The 15,774-nt window shown below is 40.1% G+C and overlaps 3 protein-coding genes across 14 annotated transcripts in view; 2 read left to right on the forward strand and 1 right to left on the reverse strand.

Annotated features, from left to right (window-relative positions):
• LOC103992582 (CRIB domain-containing protein RIC4-like) overlaps positions 1 to 2,156 on the forward strand; it is a 2,775-nt gene extending 619 nt beyond the window's left edge. Inside the window, exons 1-5 of one of the 2 annotated variants that reach the window (XM_065118400.1) lie at positions 1 to 170; positions 289 to 432; positions 664 to 736; positions 825 to 1,383; positions 1,483 to 2,156. The exon at positions 1 to 170 is cut by the window's left edge and continues 619 nt beyond it. In XM_065118400.1, coding sequence (XP_064974472.1) covers positions 1,254 to 1,383; positions 1,483 to 1,844 — 492 coding nt within the window. In that variant the 5' untranslated portion in view covers positions 1 to 170; positions 289 to 432; positions 664 to 736; positions 825 to 1,253 and the 3' untranslated portion in view covers positions 1,845 to 2,156. Of the gene's footprint in view, positions 171 to 288; positions 433 to 663; positions 737 to 812; positions 1,384 to 1,482 lie in introns of those variants that run through there. The other variant, XM_009412347.3, reaches the window with a different exon arrangement.
• Positions 2,157 to 2,902: 746 nt separating this feature from the next.
• Positions 2,903 to 5,861, reverse strand: LOC103992583 (uncharacterized). Of its 7 annotated transcripts, none has more exons than XM_065118402.1 (4): positions 5,664 to 5,845; positions 5,521 to 5,585; positions 5,028 to 5,318; positions 2,903 to 3,515 (listed from the first exon to the last, which is right to left on the reverse strand). In XM_065118402.1, exons 3-4 carry the CDS (start codon positions 5,311 to 5,313, stop codon positions 3,145 to 3,147), a joined length of 657 nt encoding a protein of 218 aa, XP_064974474.1. In that variant the 5' UTR covers positions 5,314 to 5,318; positions 5,521 to 5,585; positions 5,664 to 5,845; the 3' UTR covers positions 2,903 to 3,144. The 7 variants fall into 7 exon arrangements, with proteins under 7 accessions (XP_064974474.1, XP_064974473.1, XP_018684144.2 ...); XM_065118401.1 differs by having other exon boundaries at positions 5,028 to 5,335; XM_018828599.2 differs by having other exon boundaries at positions 5,028 to 5,420.
• A 284-nt stretch (positions 5,862 to 6,145) lies between these two features.
• LOC135617788 (uncharacterized) lies at positions 6,146 to 15,764 on the forward strand. 5 transcript variants are annotated; one of them, XR_010488841.1, is made up of 8 exons: positions 6,146 to 6,301; positions 6,489 to 6,843; positions 7,367 to 7,445; positions 11,339 to 11,457; positions 12,691 to 12,768; positions 12,856 to 12,927; positions 13,031 to 13,256; positions 15,491 to 15,764. XR_010488841.1 is itself a non-coding variant. In XM_065118407.1 (6 exons), exons 2-5 carry the CDS (start codon positions 6,532 to 6,534, stop codon positions 13,253 to 13,255), a joined length of 735 nt encoding a protein of 244 aa, XP_064974479.1. In that variant the 5' UTR covers positions 6,146 to 6,301; positions 6,489 to 6,531; the 3' UTR covers position 13,256; positions 15,491 to 15,764. The 5 variants fall into 5 exon arrangements, 3 of the variants coding, with proteins under 3 accessions (XP_064974479.1, XP_064974481.1, XP_064974480.1); XR_010488842.1 differs by lacking the exon at positions 12,856 to 12,927; XM_065118407.1 differs by lacking the exons at positions 12,691 to 12,768; positions 12,856 to 12,927.
• The last annotated feature ends 10 nt before the right edge of the window (positions 15,765 to 15,774 follow it).

Here is a 15,774-nt window from a genome sequence, read left to right on the forward strand (position 1 = left end):
ACCATCTCCATTGCCAAAGACCAAGAACCGCGTCCGAAGGCCAGATATTTCAGGGAACCAGGCCAGTTGAGTTTGTGTTCCATCATAGCATGTTCCTGGACCAGGGGGTTTGCATCTCCATGCTATAAGACACAAACAGACAGACAGACACTAGAAGGAAGTCTTACCATGTAATGTGGCATTCACTTGTTACCTGCTGTTTTCTCCTTTTATCTCATACATGTAGAAGAAGTAGAAGAATTGGATCCATGAGTTTCTGATGTCAAGGCCTGCTCATTTCTGTATCAGGTATCTGCATGACTCTGAATTCTGTTGTCCTTTACCTCAAAGCCTGCACAATCATCCAGAGAAAGAAGACTCCTGTTGTTGTTATCCAAAGTAACTCTTGGAAGGCAAGACCCATCAGAGGACAACTCCACAAAGGCTTAAGCTGTAAGTCAGTGTTTTACTTGTCAAATGTCATAGAGCCCAGAGGTTTGTATATTGCTGTCCCTGAAAGCAAGCTAAGATCCGGGAAGATCCAGTGTACTTCATAAATGTAAAGATCTAATGGTGACAAGTTTTCTTTTGGTTGTATCTGTCATTAATTTGTCTGTTGAATCTATCACACCCAGTGAATGCAGTAGTAAATCTGACTGCTTCTGTTTGATTACCATGATGCAGCATATCCTGCAGCTTACATGAGGGCTAAAGGAACTGCAGAAACTTGCTGGGCTACCTGGAAAGCAGCAATGTGGTAAACTGATGAAGCATTATTATCTTGACCCTGTTTAATTCTTTGCTCTTGTAGTCAGAATTGCTAACTTGGTGTAGTTAGTATCCAGGGAAGAAAAGGAAGGCAAGAATCTTCTTGGTAGGACAAGGAGGTAGAAGTCACAGTTGCTCACAGGAACTGTAGCTGTAGGTATGTGTGACCCAACCAACCCAACTCAACTCAACCCCCTCTCTCTCTCTCTCTCTCTCTCTCTCTCTCTCTCTCCCCATACTTGCTAACAGGGCCAACACCGTATCCAATATAACCAATCCACTTCATGCCCATGTCCTCCCCTCTCTTCCTCTTCCTCTCCTAGACCACACCATACATCTCTCTCTCTCTCTCTCTCTCTCCCCCCATACTTGCTAACAGGGCCAACACCATATCCAATATAACCAATCCACTTCATGCCCATGACCGCCTCTCTCTTCCTCTTCCCCTCCTAGACCACACCATACACCTCTCTCTCTCTCTCTCTCCCCCTCGCATTCATGAGGCAATGAGAGACCGGCGAATGGATAAGTTCGTCATCCTTCCCTTCTCCGGCGGCTGTGTCTCACAGTCGAGCGTTGCAGTATGCGAGAACCAACCGAAGAGAGCAGCACAGACTGAGGCAGCTCCGGCAACAAGTAGTTTTCTTTTCTTCTGCATAGTAATTATCATATGATCCTGCAGGCTGCAGAGCTACTCATCGAGTGCTATGCCTTGACATGACTTCTATTCTGAAGGTGGGAAGCCCAGGAGCTCGTCCGGCGTTCTTCCTTTTCGAAGGCCCTGCATCTCTACAGGGTTCCAGAAACTAGTGAGGAGCATCAAGAGCTTATCCCAGCATCTCGTGTTCTACAAGGAAGAGGATGAAGAGGTGGAGATGGAAATTGGGTTCCCCACCGACGTGCAACACGTCGCTCACATAGGGTGGGACGGATTCAACGGCATGAGCAGCAAGACAAGCTGGGACAAGCCGCCTGCACAGTTCCTTACCCTCCCTCCCTTCTCGCTGAAGCAGTTTGAGCTGGCCATGACCGCACAAGCCGGCGCCCCTCCTCCTCCTCCTCCATCCCATGGTCCCGGTGGGTCTTGGCCGCAGTGAGGCGGTGCGATGCTTGCTTTGTTCGTTCCCTTGGCTCGTTGTGTTTGTTGCAGTGTGTTGCTTCTGCTGATAGAAAGCGGGCACGTGAACTTGCGTAGCTTGCTGTCATACGAGGACGACCTCTTGCCGATCAGATCATCATAATAGTGCAATGAGAGAGACGACCACCCGACTGGTGACCCCCATCTTGTAGTTCACATGATTTGGGCAGCCATCAATTACTTTCATATCGTGCCGTATGCGTGTACATATAATGTTAAGATTAAAGTTGAAGCAAGAGGAGGAGACGTGGTCTTGTTTGGATGTGTGACACACCAATCTGTCTTTTATGGTGAATGAGATTAAGATACAAAGTGCAATTAATCACAGGTAATCTGACAGATGGGTTGCATAGCGTGATCAATTAGCAATCCCAGCCAATACATCACATCACTTTCTCGTGATACAAAGAGACACTGTACCTTCCAACCCCTACACTGGCCCACATCTGTCAACACTCGCTCCCTAAATATACTAAGATTTAGGCCAAGGACTGATGTATCTATCTATCTATCTATACATCTATACAAACATGTTCTTGAGAAATTTGCGGAACCCATCTTTAAGCTATAATCGTGGAACTAAATTGTGAGAGTTGCACTCGAATCTTCTCTCACTGCCGATGTAAGATTAAACTGGAGGAATTGAAGAGAGAGAGAGAGAGAGAGAGAGGAAAAGTACAAATGGGCAAGTAAAAAGCTTCATGTCTGTCGAACTACAAGAGCTACAATGAATTCAGGTGCGATTATATTAGGCAGTCACATGGCCAAAATGTGAAGAAGAGTTTCCAAGGCTAATGCACCTGTAAAGGGGCTGCTGATCATAGTATGGTGGACATTCATCATCAAGGTCAGTAGCTAAACAAAAGAATGAATGTAATTTAGAGATAATGTGCAGCCCTGATGTCATTATAATAGTGAAAGAAATCATCAAGGCTTATATACCCACAATTAGGAACCAAAGGAATTTTAAAGTGATGCCTTTCGGTCTAGATGAAAATTTATTACAATGCTAGCAACTTTCTCCAAGAAACTGATGCTGATATCAATGTAGATTCTGCAATATAGTCTACATCAGACGGCTTATCTCCCTTTGCTCGAGAGAAAAGAAAAAAAAAGAAAGAATGAAGATAGATGATACTGAGGACACCAATCAAGATTTTCAAACAATGACATCCATGCAGGTTGTATGTGATTAACAGAAAGCTCATGTTAGTGGAAGAGAAAGAAAAGAAGCTTCTCAGCATGAGGTCACATGAGACTCAATTTCTGATTGCTAGAGCCCGAGTCTGAAGGATTTGGTTGTCCTCCAACAGATGGTCGTACTCAAGTAGTAGTTCTTCAGATTGTTTTTGGAGGGCGGCAACATGGGCTTCGGCAGTCTGCGCTCGTTTCTCATGCTCCTCCGAATCTAACTTTAACTTCTGCAGCCTCTCTTTTAAGCGTGTCACTTCTTCATGGAGCTTTTTTCTCTCACTTAGAGATGTCTTTTCCTTCTCTTTAAAACTTTGCTGCTCTTTCTTAAGCTTATCAACTTCCTCTCGAGATGTACCAACTGTTGTTTTCAAACTGACCAGCTTCCTGAGGTAGTGGTGCAACCGATCAATCACTAAAGCAAGAAAAAGGGTGTAGCCTGCAAAATCAAACATAGTTTTAGGATTTCTGTTTTGAATAGAGTAGCATGTAAGGGTACACTTGTTGAGACAATACATTTATCAAATCAGATGGAGTGCGACTTTAGTGGATATACCATAAGAAACAAATCATAATAGATGATATCTAACAACCAACTCATGCTCTGGAGGACACCAATCAAATATCCGATCACGAAAACAAAGGGACAGAAGGCTTAATTTCACGAGGCCGATCAGGTCAACCAAATGCTTTTAAATGATAGCTCATGCAGTTTGATAATGTAACCTAAATTCCTGAATCACAGAATTGTCTTATTCAAATGCTGGTGGTCCCACACATGTAGGTTGGAAGACCTATAATCCGGGAATATGTTTAATCAATTGCAACAGAAATTTGACTATGTCATGGAACTTATTCAGCAGACAAAGAGGGAGACACCCTAAGTTTAGTTATGCTTTGAAGGGACAGGATGAAAAGAGAAGGCATTAAATCTCCATAGAAGAATTTGCTTTCACTTTGGTACAGCTAAAGTGACGGACAACAAAATCAGTTGTGTGGAAAAAAGTTTAGTTGTTTCAAGAACTTTGTCACACTCATGTTGACACAGAAATCAAAGAAAGAAATTCTAGAAATCAAGTAGATGGTATCAGATGATAGGTTACAACTTCATAACAGTCATATCGTACCTAAAAATAAAAATTCTCAGAAAGAATTAGCTTCGCTTTACAATATTCACTGTCTTGCTTTATGCTTGTATATATTCCATATCCCATCAGACCCCTTTTGTAGCTGACACACATCTGCACTTCTTCAAGAATTGTAAATTGACCGGAGAGGCTTATGTGTTATGCCATTAATATCATTTTCCTAACAGTGTCACTGGTAGATTATTGCTTCCATGGAACCAAATCAAAAAGTATAATTACAAGCAAAATGAGCGTTAGAATCCATCTCATATTAGTACCATATCTGGGGCCATGATATCTAATGTAAGTATTCCATGTTGGTCTATGGATCCTCGAACAACTTAAGTTACCATATCATTCTACAGATCCTCGAACAACTTAAGTTAGCAAATCATTCTGTGGACACTAAGCCCCACTGACTAAGCAATTTTTGTATTTAATTCCACTGATACACGGTAACAACTAACTCGAGAAAACCACATACACCAAAGCAATGCATCGTGACCGCTATAACACTGAACATAAGTTTCAGCCATGTCGGTGAGTCACAAATTGATCAGATTCGGAAATTTTACTGATCTAGGAAAACGATTAACACGGACCGGTTATCTATTGTTTCAATTCTCACTCACTCCGATCAACCTAATTACCAACCATGGCAAGAACATGATAGTTTGTGAGCATCAGTATATTGCTGCAATATAGATAATCGAGCTAAATAATAATTCCAACTATATAAATCCCATAAATTTGACGTCCCTTCGACATAACCTTAAAACGTTAATATTCTGCAGACATTATAATGATACACAAATACTACATACCTATGAGCGAGGCTTCAAGTAGGTGGGTCCTCCACAGGACTTGATCCATTGGAGTGACGGTTCCAAGCTTGGCGCCCCTGTTCTGGATCTTGAGGATGCTGGCCACGCTCGATGCCAAGATCACCGACATTGTGCATGCCAGCGTCTTCACCGTCGCAGGCCCCTTCCCCGTCTTCAGCTGGTCCAACCCCCTCATCGCCAGCTCCCGGAGCGGCCCAACCTTCCATATCAGTATCAGTGCCACCGCCCCCTCCGCGAAGAGCACCAGGAACAACAGCTGTATCATTTTTCCTATCCGACAAGCCCACCTTCCGGTGAACAAGGATCAACGAAAGACGTTTCTTCCACAATATTCCAGAAAAAAAATCTCTTCTCCTCAAAGTGACCTCATTTCTAGCTAAAAATCCATTTTTTAGAAGTATGAAGCCTATTTCTCCGCGAACACAGAAGGGAAAACAAGAAAGAAAAGAAGCTGATTCTATCCAGATCGAACCTCAATCGTTTACAGAAAAGAAACGTTCTTTGTTCTGGGATCGAAGGCAGACGGCACTCTGAGATCTGAAAACCTATTTCTTTGTGAGAATTACGGCATGAAATCGCGGACTAGAACGCCGTTGATACCAAGAAAAGACGCACCTTTTGCCAGTTTCTGCGAGCGAAAAGGATAAAAAACTGAGCAAAAAACCCGCAAGTTTGCCGGAACCTTGTAGCCAAAGATTGATCCCGGATTTGGCGAGAACCTCACTTGATATCCTTGATGGACACTGGACATGGTTCGCCTCTGGTCTTCGGGGGTTTGCCCAAGGGACAGAAAAGGGAACTAGTAAATTGGATTATGCGCTTTCTCAACTCGTTCATAACTTACTCTCCTCGTATACTCAAGGCGTCTGGGACCCCTGTTTCTCCCAATCACAGGACAGGGATATTTGCGGGGACGGCAGGTAGAAGGTTTTGGTGCGTACATTGCGGCAATTGCTTATTCCGTTAATGCCGACACGGAAGATAACGACTCGTTGGGATCGTTATGCGTGTTTTAACGGTTTGGTGAAGGTTACATGCATTGTAACGGGACGATATAAGCATCGTCCTCTTATTTCAATCGACGACGCGGTCAGCGGAGGACCGATGCAGAGACGACGGAGAGAGAGAGAGAGGGCTGAGTGAAAAGACGGCGACTCTTCACTCCCTTACCATTTATCCCTTGTTCGCCCTTCTAACCGAGGAGGCTCTCTTCCGCTTTTTTCCTGACCGACGCCCTAATCTTGGTCGTCGCGGTACGATCCCTCGGTGCCTGTGCTTCCCTCTTTTCCGGCCAAAATTTGCCTTTTCTTTCCAATCGGCAACTCTATATGAGGATTTTGGTATCTTCTCTAGGAAACGAGTTGGGGCTTGCGGGTTTTGATGAGACAATTCTAAGGGTTACTCTTGAATGTTTTGATGATGCATTTTTCGTAAATCTAGGTTTTACTTGTGAGGCAAAGCTGTGACTCATATCATATATAGCATGACCAAGCTTGGGCCATCGAGGCAAGTTACAAAGAGGCGTGCCAGAGACGATATCCGAGCTAAAATGGTTCTTGGTGTGGACCTCAACACTCCCCCTCTTGAGGGCCATGAGCAGGAGGCATCTTCTGGTTCCAGGCATCCTCCGGTATCACAAAGAACATCTGTTTCCATTACTCGGTGCAATCATCCCACTGGACAGCAGCAGGGTTCTCTTCTATCAACCAATTATGGTACAAATAGTTTGCTCATTGATGTAGATGCAATTGAGGATGAGGTCCAGTTGCTCTCATCTTCAAGAGGATTTCCTCAGGTTGATTTGTCCTTCTGTAGCTTCTAATTGTTGACTTGTTCATTGTGTGATTTTGATCTTATAAGTTATTATTATTATTACTACTTATTGTTCTGTGGTTTGTGACCATTAGTTCATTGTCTCATTCATGCCCATTTGATGAAAATTCCACACGGAAAATCTTCTAGACTCTCGTTAAGTTTTGGGAAATTTTAGAGTGGTCTCCCTACTTGGCTTGCCTTTTAACCAAATCCTTAATTTGTTTGAACTTTTTATTGACTAGTAATCTGGTCCATGCTTTAGATTGCTGACATACATCAGACATTTGGCTTTACCTTTTTTTTCCTTTTCTAGTTGTACTTCATTGCCAGCTCTTTTTTATTTGGAAAATTTTGACGTTGTTTTCGTAGATGTAAGCATCCCCATCATCTTCTTTCCCCATTGTTAGTTCATATACATTATCAAATTTTTTTTACTATTTGTGATTTTCACATGAATTATCTATTTGAATATTTGTTGTTTTTTCTTATCCTTGTCGGTTTAGGGAAGGAACTGTTCTAGGAGAAACCAGCCTGTGACAGTGGTTCTAGATGAAGATACTGACACGCATTCAAGAAGATCAGGTTGGTTTGCATTTCATTCTTCCATTGTATGCCGCTCTGACCTTCAAGCATCCTAATTATGGAGAAGTATTGTTTTTTACCATGAATTTTTTGTTTCTGTCAAAGGTATTATGTACACTAATACTCTCTTGGCATAGTTTTGTTTCTTATCTGTTATGCACTATTTGTGAACATGCTAGAAGAGGATCTTGTTTATTATTTGATATTTATATGGGTTCTCCTTTGGAGGCAATTTATTGATTTTGGAAGGTTGCAATTCCTGAAGTTCATTGGATAGCATAAACGGTGGTAGTGTGAGCTAGTCCAATTCTGGATGAGTTTAGAATCTAAGTTCACTCAATTATTTACCGATCATCTTTTATTGTTGGGTTTATAAGAGTTGACTATTTGCAGTTTGTTGAACTTAGCAAAGTATTTCCAACATATATATGGAATTTTTTAAGTATATACCTTTTTTTTTTTCTTTCTGTTTTTGTGTTCTTGGTCAATACTAATTGGATTAATTGATAATGTTTTCATGACATCATGAAAGGACAAGCTTGTAGGTAGGGAATTGAAAGAGCATGTATTCCTGCTTGTGAAACTATAAGGAAGCCTTGAAATACTACTTTGTGGTGTTTGACAAATGCATTTCAGGTGACGACAAAATGTCCACCATGATAGTTGCATTTGGTACTTGTCTTTTGTACACTCAATAGATGCACTTAAGGCCTATCTATCTTCCCCTCCTAGTTGATCAATAAATCAGCTGGGCAACTTTGGACCTGAGGCCCATTTTGAGCAGGTTCTACTAGATTCAATTTTGAGCTTAGATTTTCGAAAATTTCCTACATAACCTGCATACTATATAATAGGATATTTCTCATTATGCATAAGTGTTACTGAACTAGAACATATTTAATCCTTTTTTAATTATATTTTCTTTTGCATCTTGTCTTCTCTGCATCCATTTTTTTCTCTCCCATTTTTTTTTTCTTTTCTTGTTTCTCTTACTCCACTCCGCATCCTTTCCCTTGCCATTTCAATGCCCTGATTGTTTTCTTATACTCTTCTACATTTTGTTCCCTCCCTTCCCATCATTACCAGCGTTGGAGCATCGATGCTGTTTCTCGCATCCCCATGGTTCATAGGTAATGCTATCATTCATTAACTTCCTCTTTTTTTTTTTTTTTTCATGTTTACCTTGTCGTTCTTCCCTCTCTTTATTTTTTCATGCTGCACTTGATGGAAGAATGATTAACCAGAGTTTCAAGCCTAAGGTGTGATTTTAATCGGAATAAGCTCATGCCTATACTTCCAAGTTCATGCAGGTCTCATGCATGATTGAACTTGTTATTGGGTAACTAGTTGATACAACTGAATGATTCTTATTTAAGGTCTTATTTTATAAGCCTTTGTTTGGTGATCATGCTTCTGATGGTTCACTAGCATAATAAGTAGATTAGAAAGTCATGTTTTGTTTTTGTTGATTTGGTGAAATTTGTAATGTTGCTTGAATTTGTTGTTGAGGATGCATTTTGAAGATATTTGCATCCATGACATCTCCAGTTCTAAGGAAACCAAGGAAACCATATTATATAAGCAATAAGAATAGTTAGACTATGAGCACCATATCTTGTAAGCAGTTGTGTAATAACTTAGATTGGGTGATAAATTATATGACACCATCTAATCCAAGATGCGTCTATCAAGAAATGAAGTAGAAAGAAATTTATGTAACTCGTCCTTGCCTATTTGTCTGACACTCTGAGTAATGCTCTTATACTTTGTTTCCTTATTGTTTGTTTCATTGCATCTCTTTTCTCTTTTCTTTCTGACGGCACTCAACTTTCTTTCCTTCATTCTGTCCTTGTTCTATTATGAATGAAAGTGTCTCTAACTTTGTAAACCAGAGACTAGCAAATGACTCTTCTTAGTTTATCTTTTGGCTCTAACTTTCAATGAAAATTGCTGTCGTCTCTTCTCTTTTTTTCTTACTCATTGTATCCCTCACCTGTGCATCTAGCAGCTACTGAATGTATTTTGCTGCATTATTTTTGCTGGCTGCTCAATCCTACTTGTCACTGAGCCTCTACACTTTTTTTCTTTTGTTCGGATTCATCCTAGTGCCCTTCCTCATTTTCTTCTTCTTAGTGTCTTGTGAGGGTGTTACTCACAGGTCCATGGAGTATTCTTGTGTAGGGTATCAAACAATTTTAAAGTTAGATTGTTGGACTGGCTTTATTGTTTGACAGTGATTTAAAAAGGCGCTCAGGCGCTCGCCTAGGCGCTCGGGCGAGACGAGGCGAGGCCCGAGCGCCTCACTAAACTTCCAGGCGGCGCGCTTTAAAGAGGCGCTGCCTGGGCGCTTGCCCGAGCCCAGGCGCTGGGCGCTTCGGGCGAGCGCCTGGGTTAAACCAGGCGACCGAACCAGGATTTTAGGTCTGGTTCGGTCTCCGGTGGTTAGTTGGTTCAATCGAACCAACTAAAACCGATATCTGCTGTCGCTGCCCAACCCTAACCTTGCTCATTGCCGCTGCCGCTGCCGCTCCGGCTCCCGATGCTCGTCGCTGTCGCTGCTCGCAACTGCTGCTGTTGTCGCTGCTCCTGCTGCTCGTCGCTCCTGCTCCCGCTCCCACTCCTGCTCCCGTTACTCGCCGTTGCCGTTGTCGTTGCTCGCCGCTGCCGCTCCTTTCACTCCCGCTCTCGTTGCCGCTGCCTCCTTACACTCCCGCTGTCGCTGCCGTTGCCTCCTTACACTCCCACTCCCACTTCCTCGTTTCTCAGTCAGCACCCCCTTACACTCCTCTTCCTTCTTCTCCTTCTGTATACTGTTAATAGTATACAGTTAACAGTATACTGTATACTGTTAACAATATACTAATAATAGTATTTGAATTTTGAAACATTTTGTTAATGTGACATTATGAGTTTGAATCTTAGTTTCTTAATTTAATAGCATATTTGTATTTAAAATTTTTAAATAATTATATTTATTAATTATATTATATATTTTTATATTTTAGCGCCTCGCTTCGCTCGGGTGAGCGCCTAGCGCTTTTTAAATCACTGTTGTTTGACTGGTTTGCTGCTAAAGCCAAAAAATGAAAAAAAATTTGGTGGATTAGTGAGGAAACAGTTTGGCATGCCAGTGTATAACAATTGTCTGATGGATCTCTGTGCGGGTGGTATGCAGTGGATCTCCATTTGCGTCAAGACCTTTGTTTTTTCAACCAACCTGCTGAATTTCTTATTCATCTTCTTTACCAGCTACCTTAAATTTCTTTACCTTTGAAATTTGAAATGTGATACGTTGTTGGATGTTAAAGGAATTATTGAGGCCCTTATTCAGCTCATTGTTCATCACCATAACTTTGAGGAATTTTGGACTGTTTAGATAAATGATATCTTGATGTAATTATTTAATGAAATTGTTAGATTCACTGGAAGTTATATATTATACTCCTATCATTCCATTACAATTAGATATACTTGTAATTTATTTTTTTTGTTTATTTGATCATAAATACTCTCTTTGTGGTACTACTTTCCAATATCTACTGGTACTTACCAGTCTGGGAATGAACCGGGATGTGGACTGTCCTATTTCCAGCAGTTTGATCTTTTGTTTTTAATTTAAGCTGTTTTTTTCTTCGTTTGAACACTGTCGCCCAATGTGCTCCACATCTGGTAGGATGGTCAGTCTGTTCTTTTAAGGTTTTTTTTAATTCTCATTTATTGTTTAGATTTCTTTCTTTGGATTTGTTTCTACTTATTTAAACTTGATTTTCTTATGGTTAGGAAGTGTTCGAGTGTTTGCTTTATTTTATATACACTACTTTTGATTTCTGCTATTCTTCATTCTGCTTTTTATGGTCAGCTAAACAGAATGCAATTTTTGGGGGTTACTGCAGAGGGATTGGTGACCATGTTATCTTTGGACAATCACAATAAGCATGAAAGAAGTTCAAGAAACACAACAGTTATTAATTGTGAGGCGTATCCAGATTTGGAAAAGGAGGACAATGTGAAGGTAAAATGTGCCAACCCTGATTATTTTTCAGTGTTGTTTTCATATGCATTAGCCAATCTGTAATGGTTTAGATCAACAACTTCATGTTATTGTTAATTAATTATCATATATCATTCTGATTGGCTATTCTTTATTTACTTGATCTGGGTAAGTAAACTGTTCAATGGATGGGGGGACCAGCAATTACCTCCTACCGCTTTTACAAATGTGTTGCTTTGAGATTATCTTTGAGCAACATCGTAATTTGTTAGGTATTTGCTTATCTCTGTTCTCAAACTTGGTATTTGAATTAGTAATGGATGATACAACTGGCAGGATCAACCCCACAGGACTGGTATCAAGATCAACTAAGAAAGTAACTTAAAAGTAATTTTAATTATAAAAGTTTAGAAATATAAGAAAATTTGTAAAGTTTGAGGACATAAACATATTTTACAATGAAAATATTTTTTGCCTTACTATTTGTAAGATATCTATTAAAAAAATAAAAATATTAAAAATGAAAATTAGATAAATCATGAAGAAGAGTTCTTTTAGAAACATATTATTTAATATATGTGTTGTACAAAAGAACTATGCTTATTCACCTACAATTTTAAAGATAATGATTGGCTTGACCATCAACCCAGTAGTTCTCTAATCACCATGCAGGTGAAGTGTGGGGAAATGTGAAGATGTAAAATAATTTTATTTAAAAAGAAGTATACATGGGTTTTGGCATTAAGTTTGAATTTATGCTGCTTCCTTTTTTAATGAAAACTTCTCTATTTTCTCTCTTTGTATCTTTTCCTCATTGTATGGTTGCAACAAATAGCAAACCAATAGGGTACTATTATCTTCTTTTATCATAATTGAGTCATGTGCTTTTTTTTGTATATTCTCTATATGGAAATTTCTCTTCTCTTTGCCCTCCTTCCACTCATCTCCTCTTTTTTTCTTGAGGCGCTATTAAATAGGTTAGAATTAAACAAAATTGGATTACTCTTGTTGAGTTCAATAGTTCTAGCTGATTTTGATGATTTTTTTGACAACAAGGCTCAGAAACCGAACAAAATTGATTGGTCTCAGGTGGTAGCAACTCAAACCTGTTATATTGTATTGAAATTGATCAACCGCCAACTGTGCTACTAATATTCTAATCTTGAGTTGTTCAGGAAATATGTTTTAAATATATTCTATAACCAGAAAAATTATTTAGCAAACTTTAAGGCTGTTTTTTTTGTTAACTTGTAGAACTTGACAATTGGGAGCCAAATGTTGTGATTTTGAAATAATGTTACAGATGCATCAACTATTCTTTGAAAATCACAGGTATTACTGTTATGCTTTATCTGAAGTCACTACTCACAAGTATCTGAGTTGTTGGTTGTAACTTTAGAAAGAGTCCGTGGTTGTCAGGTTCATGTAAGAGCCACAGAGGAAGCGAAGGATGTCTTTGGACAAAATGTTTTATCTTCTCTATTCTCAATGGTCATGGTTGTCTTGGACTCTTGTCTATATTATCTGCAGTTTTAAGATTCCTAAGCTAGATCCTGCTTGATTTGCTGAAAGTTGCATACTCACTTATATGCAGGGCAAGAATGTGATGGAATATAGGCCAGAGCCTCCTAAGCAACCGACTTTCACCTGCCCTATCTGCATGAACACTTTGGTTGAGGCATCATCAACCATTTGCGGCCATATTTTCTGCCAGAGCTGCATAAAGGCCTCCATTCAATTTCAGAAGAAGTGCCCCACTTGTCGAAGAAAGCTGACCATGAACAATTTCCACAAGGTGTATCTGCCAACTACCGACTGAGGTGATTGCAGAATTGGCTTTTTTTCTTTATTATGAAGCCTCCGTGCTTTTAGTAAAATTTCATCTACCATATTGCTCACGGTGTCACTCTAGATATTCTTGGCAGTTTTTGTCCAAATCATTTTTAATTAAAATTAAAGTTAATATATTAAGTATGAATCACAATTTGTAGTAGCTCAGTGATTTTTAGCATTTCATGATTAAGAAACTGAACTGACAAGGTGTATTGTGACATGGTACAAGCCAACATGGTTCATCTTCTCGTGAGACTGTTATCGTAAGGCACTTTACAAGATCCATTCTCATGTCTGAGTTGAATGATATAATATTAAGACTTGGGAATCTCCATATAAGTGTGTACATATGATATATTCCCTAACATTTACTAGTCGCATTTGAATATTCCTCCCTTATCTTAACTGAATCATGTGCAAGCACCTCTGGTCATCTCTGGCAGAACATTATATGCATAATGAAATTAGATGTGAAATTAGTTGAATGTTATGATGCAATATATTTGGTCAGGAAATCTAGTAGTGCTTCAAATTACACTACCTTTTTTAGGATTCTGGATATAGTCTAACACGGAGCCCTTCAATTCTCTCAAGACATGTTTATGGTTGTATTTCCTCATTACGTCTCATGATTTGTCCCTGTTGCCAAGCATCCTTGAGTTTTAATCAACTTCTATTAATCCATTCTAAACTTGTTCACCCTGGTCTCATCTTTGTTCTTGTTAATCTGATGGCTTAAGGACACCCGAGCCTTCATTAAGGATTATCCACATCACATGAAGTATGTTCAAGGGCCTGATTATTTAAAAGGAACTGCCTGAGCTCTATTGGTGCCTTCCAGGTAAGATCTGTATCTTTCTGTAATTGGATCTATTAGGTGGCACTCGTAGCGACTAACATCAACAAATGTCCGTCCCCGCAAACCAAGCTTGGTTTTATGCTCCTCGTGCCTCTTTTGTTGGATTTTAAGATGAATCACTGCCTTGAGGCTTCTGAGATTTAGTCTAATTATAGCTTTGCATATCCTTTTCTAGTCACTTCTTGAAGAATGGCTTATTACCGATCTAGCAGTTCAAGGTTCAATTGGTCTGCATCAAAGACATCTTTTTCTTTGTAATTGTTGCTGCAATAGGTTTTGACATTTTTTGCATGCCTATCTTTGATTCCAGTGGTCCATGTTTTGCCCATGTCAAATACTAGTTATCCATGTTGATGCTGGTCCTAGTTTCACTGATGTCTCCCTCGCCATTTCCCTAATACTTGTTCTTTTGTCCTGATAGATGACAGTGGACGGAGATCATGATGTCAATACTCATAGCTGGCTACTTGCAAAACCATTAGTTGATCTTTAGTTGTGCTTTGTACAGGTCACCTTGTGGTTTGTCTGATGCTAAATCTAGTTGTCCCAAGACTCTCTGCTTTGCTTTTGGTCAGACCCACCTTGTTCCAAGCATATGCCCCTCAAGATTGGCCCACAGTAGGACCAAATTAGTACCACATTTGTCTACTTGATGCCTATACCAGTCAGTCTAAACCATTGTGCCAACCTGCTGTTCTTCCAGAAGGAAGAAGACACGGGGCTTCCTGCTACAGTTCATTACAGAAAATTTGATCTTTATTCTTGCTCCCGGTAGTAATTCTAGACTCTTGTAGCATTTCTTTCAAATGTATGATTCTTTTCTTAAGATCCACACACATTAGCCACAGTTTTATGCATCTCTTCAAGAAAAAAAATGCTACATATCAACCTATCAACCTCCATCGCAGCTACCTATCAACCTCCTACCTGCTGGTATTCTCTTGAGAGAAGGTCCCCACTTCATAATGGGGGCCAGATTGAAAAGCAAAATCTCCTCTCATTTGGTTTCTTCCGTTAATGATAAATTTATAATCTGATGTCTTAGCCATGCAATGGACATCGAGTTAGTGGTAAATCGATTTTTGTGTGGTGTATATATAGCCTGGACCCACTCATCTCCAAGACAATGAAAGGAGAATTAATACTAAGCCAAAAGCCTTTGCATTTTCTAGAAGTTTGGCTTTGCGTGAGGGTGATGTTCACGGGGAATCGCTGGAGTCAACCGTTTAGACCTTTGACTTCCTTTGCGTTGAGGTTAAAACAATGACTTTACGTAGAGATCATAAATGATACAGAGTATAAGACGATTAAAATATCAGTAGTTTGACTTATTCTCACGTGTTTTTTATGATTATGTCCTAGGTTTTCAAAGGTGTGGAGCTCGTCTGTGTTTGCCAAGGCAGGGAACTCCTTTTTTCCGCCTCTGAACGAGGGCCGGCATCGCACTGACTCGACGTTGTCGCGTGCGGGGTCAAGGAGGAACGGTGTTCCCTGTTTCGGCCATGTCAGGTGAGCTCCTTCCGTTGGATTTCTTTTTCCCTCCTCCTGTGTGTGTGTGTGTGTGTGTGGATATAGTTACGAAGTTACGCAGATATCATACTTTGAGACGGCTCTAAGGGCCCCACGGTGGCGTTGCCTCTCCCGTA

This window comes from Musa acuminata, chromosome BXJ2-7 (genome assembly GCF_036884655.1).
Source record: "Musa acuminata AAA Group cultivar baxijiao chromosome BXJ2-7, Cavendish_Baxijiao_AAA, whole genome shotgun sequence".
Taxonomy (NCBI): domain Eukaryota; kingdom Viridiplantae; phylum Streptophyta; class Magnoliopsida; order Zingiberales; family Musaceae; genus Musa; species Musa acuminata.

Excerpts from the sequence above, each read along its gene's own strand:
- LOC135617788 (XM_065118407.1), top strand. The coding sequence starts at position 6,532 with ATGACCAAGCTTGGGCCATCGAGGCAAGTTACAAAGAGGCGTGCCAGA. Across the intron at positions 7,446-11,338 it reads CACGCATTCAAGAAGATCAG|AGGGATTGGTGACCATGTTA; the intron begins GTTGGTTTGCAT and ends GGGTTACTGCAG. Across the intron at positions 11,458-13,030 it reads AAAAGGAGGACAATGTGAAG|GGCAAGAATGTGATGGAATA; the intron begins GTAAAATGTGCC and ends ACTTATATGCAG.
- LOC103992583 (XM_009412350.3), bottom strand. The coding sequence starts at position 5,313 with ATGATACAGCTGTTGTTCCTGGTGCTCTTCGCGGAGGGGGCGGTGGCA. Across the intron at positions 3,516-5,027 it reads ACTTGAAGCCTCGCTCATAG|GCTACACCCTTTTTCTTGCT; the intron begins GTATGTAGTATT and ends TTGATTTTGCAG.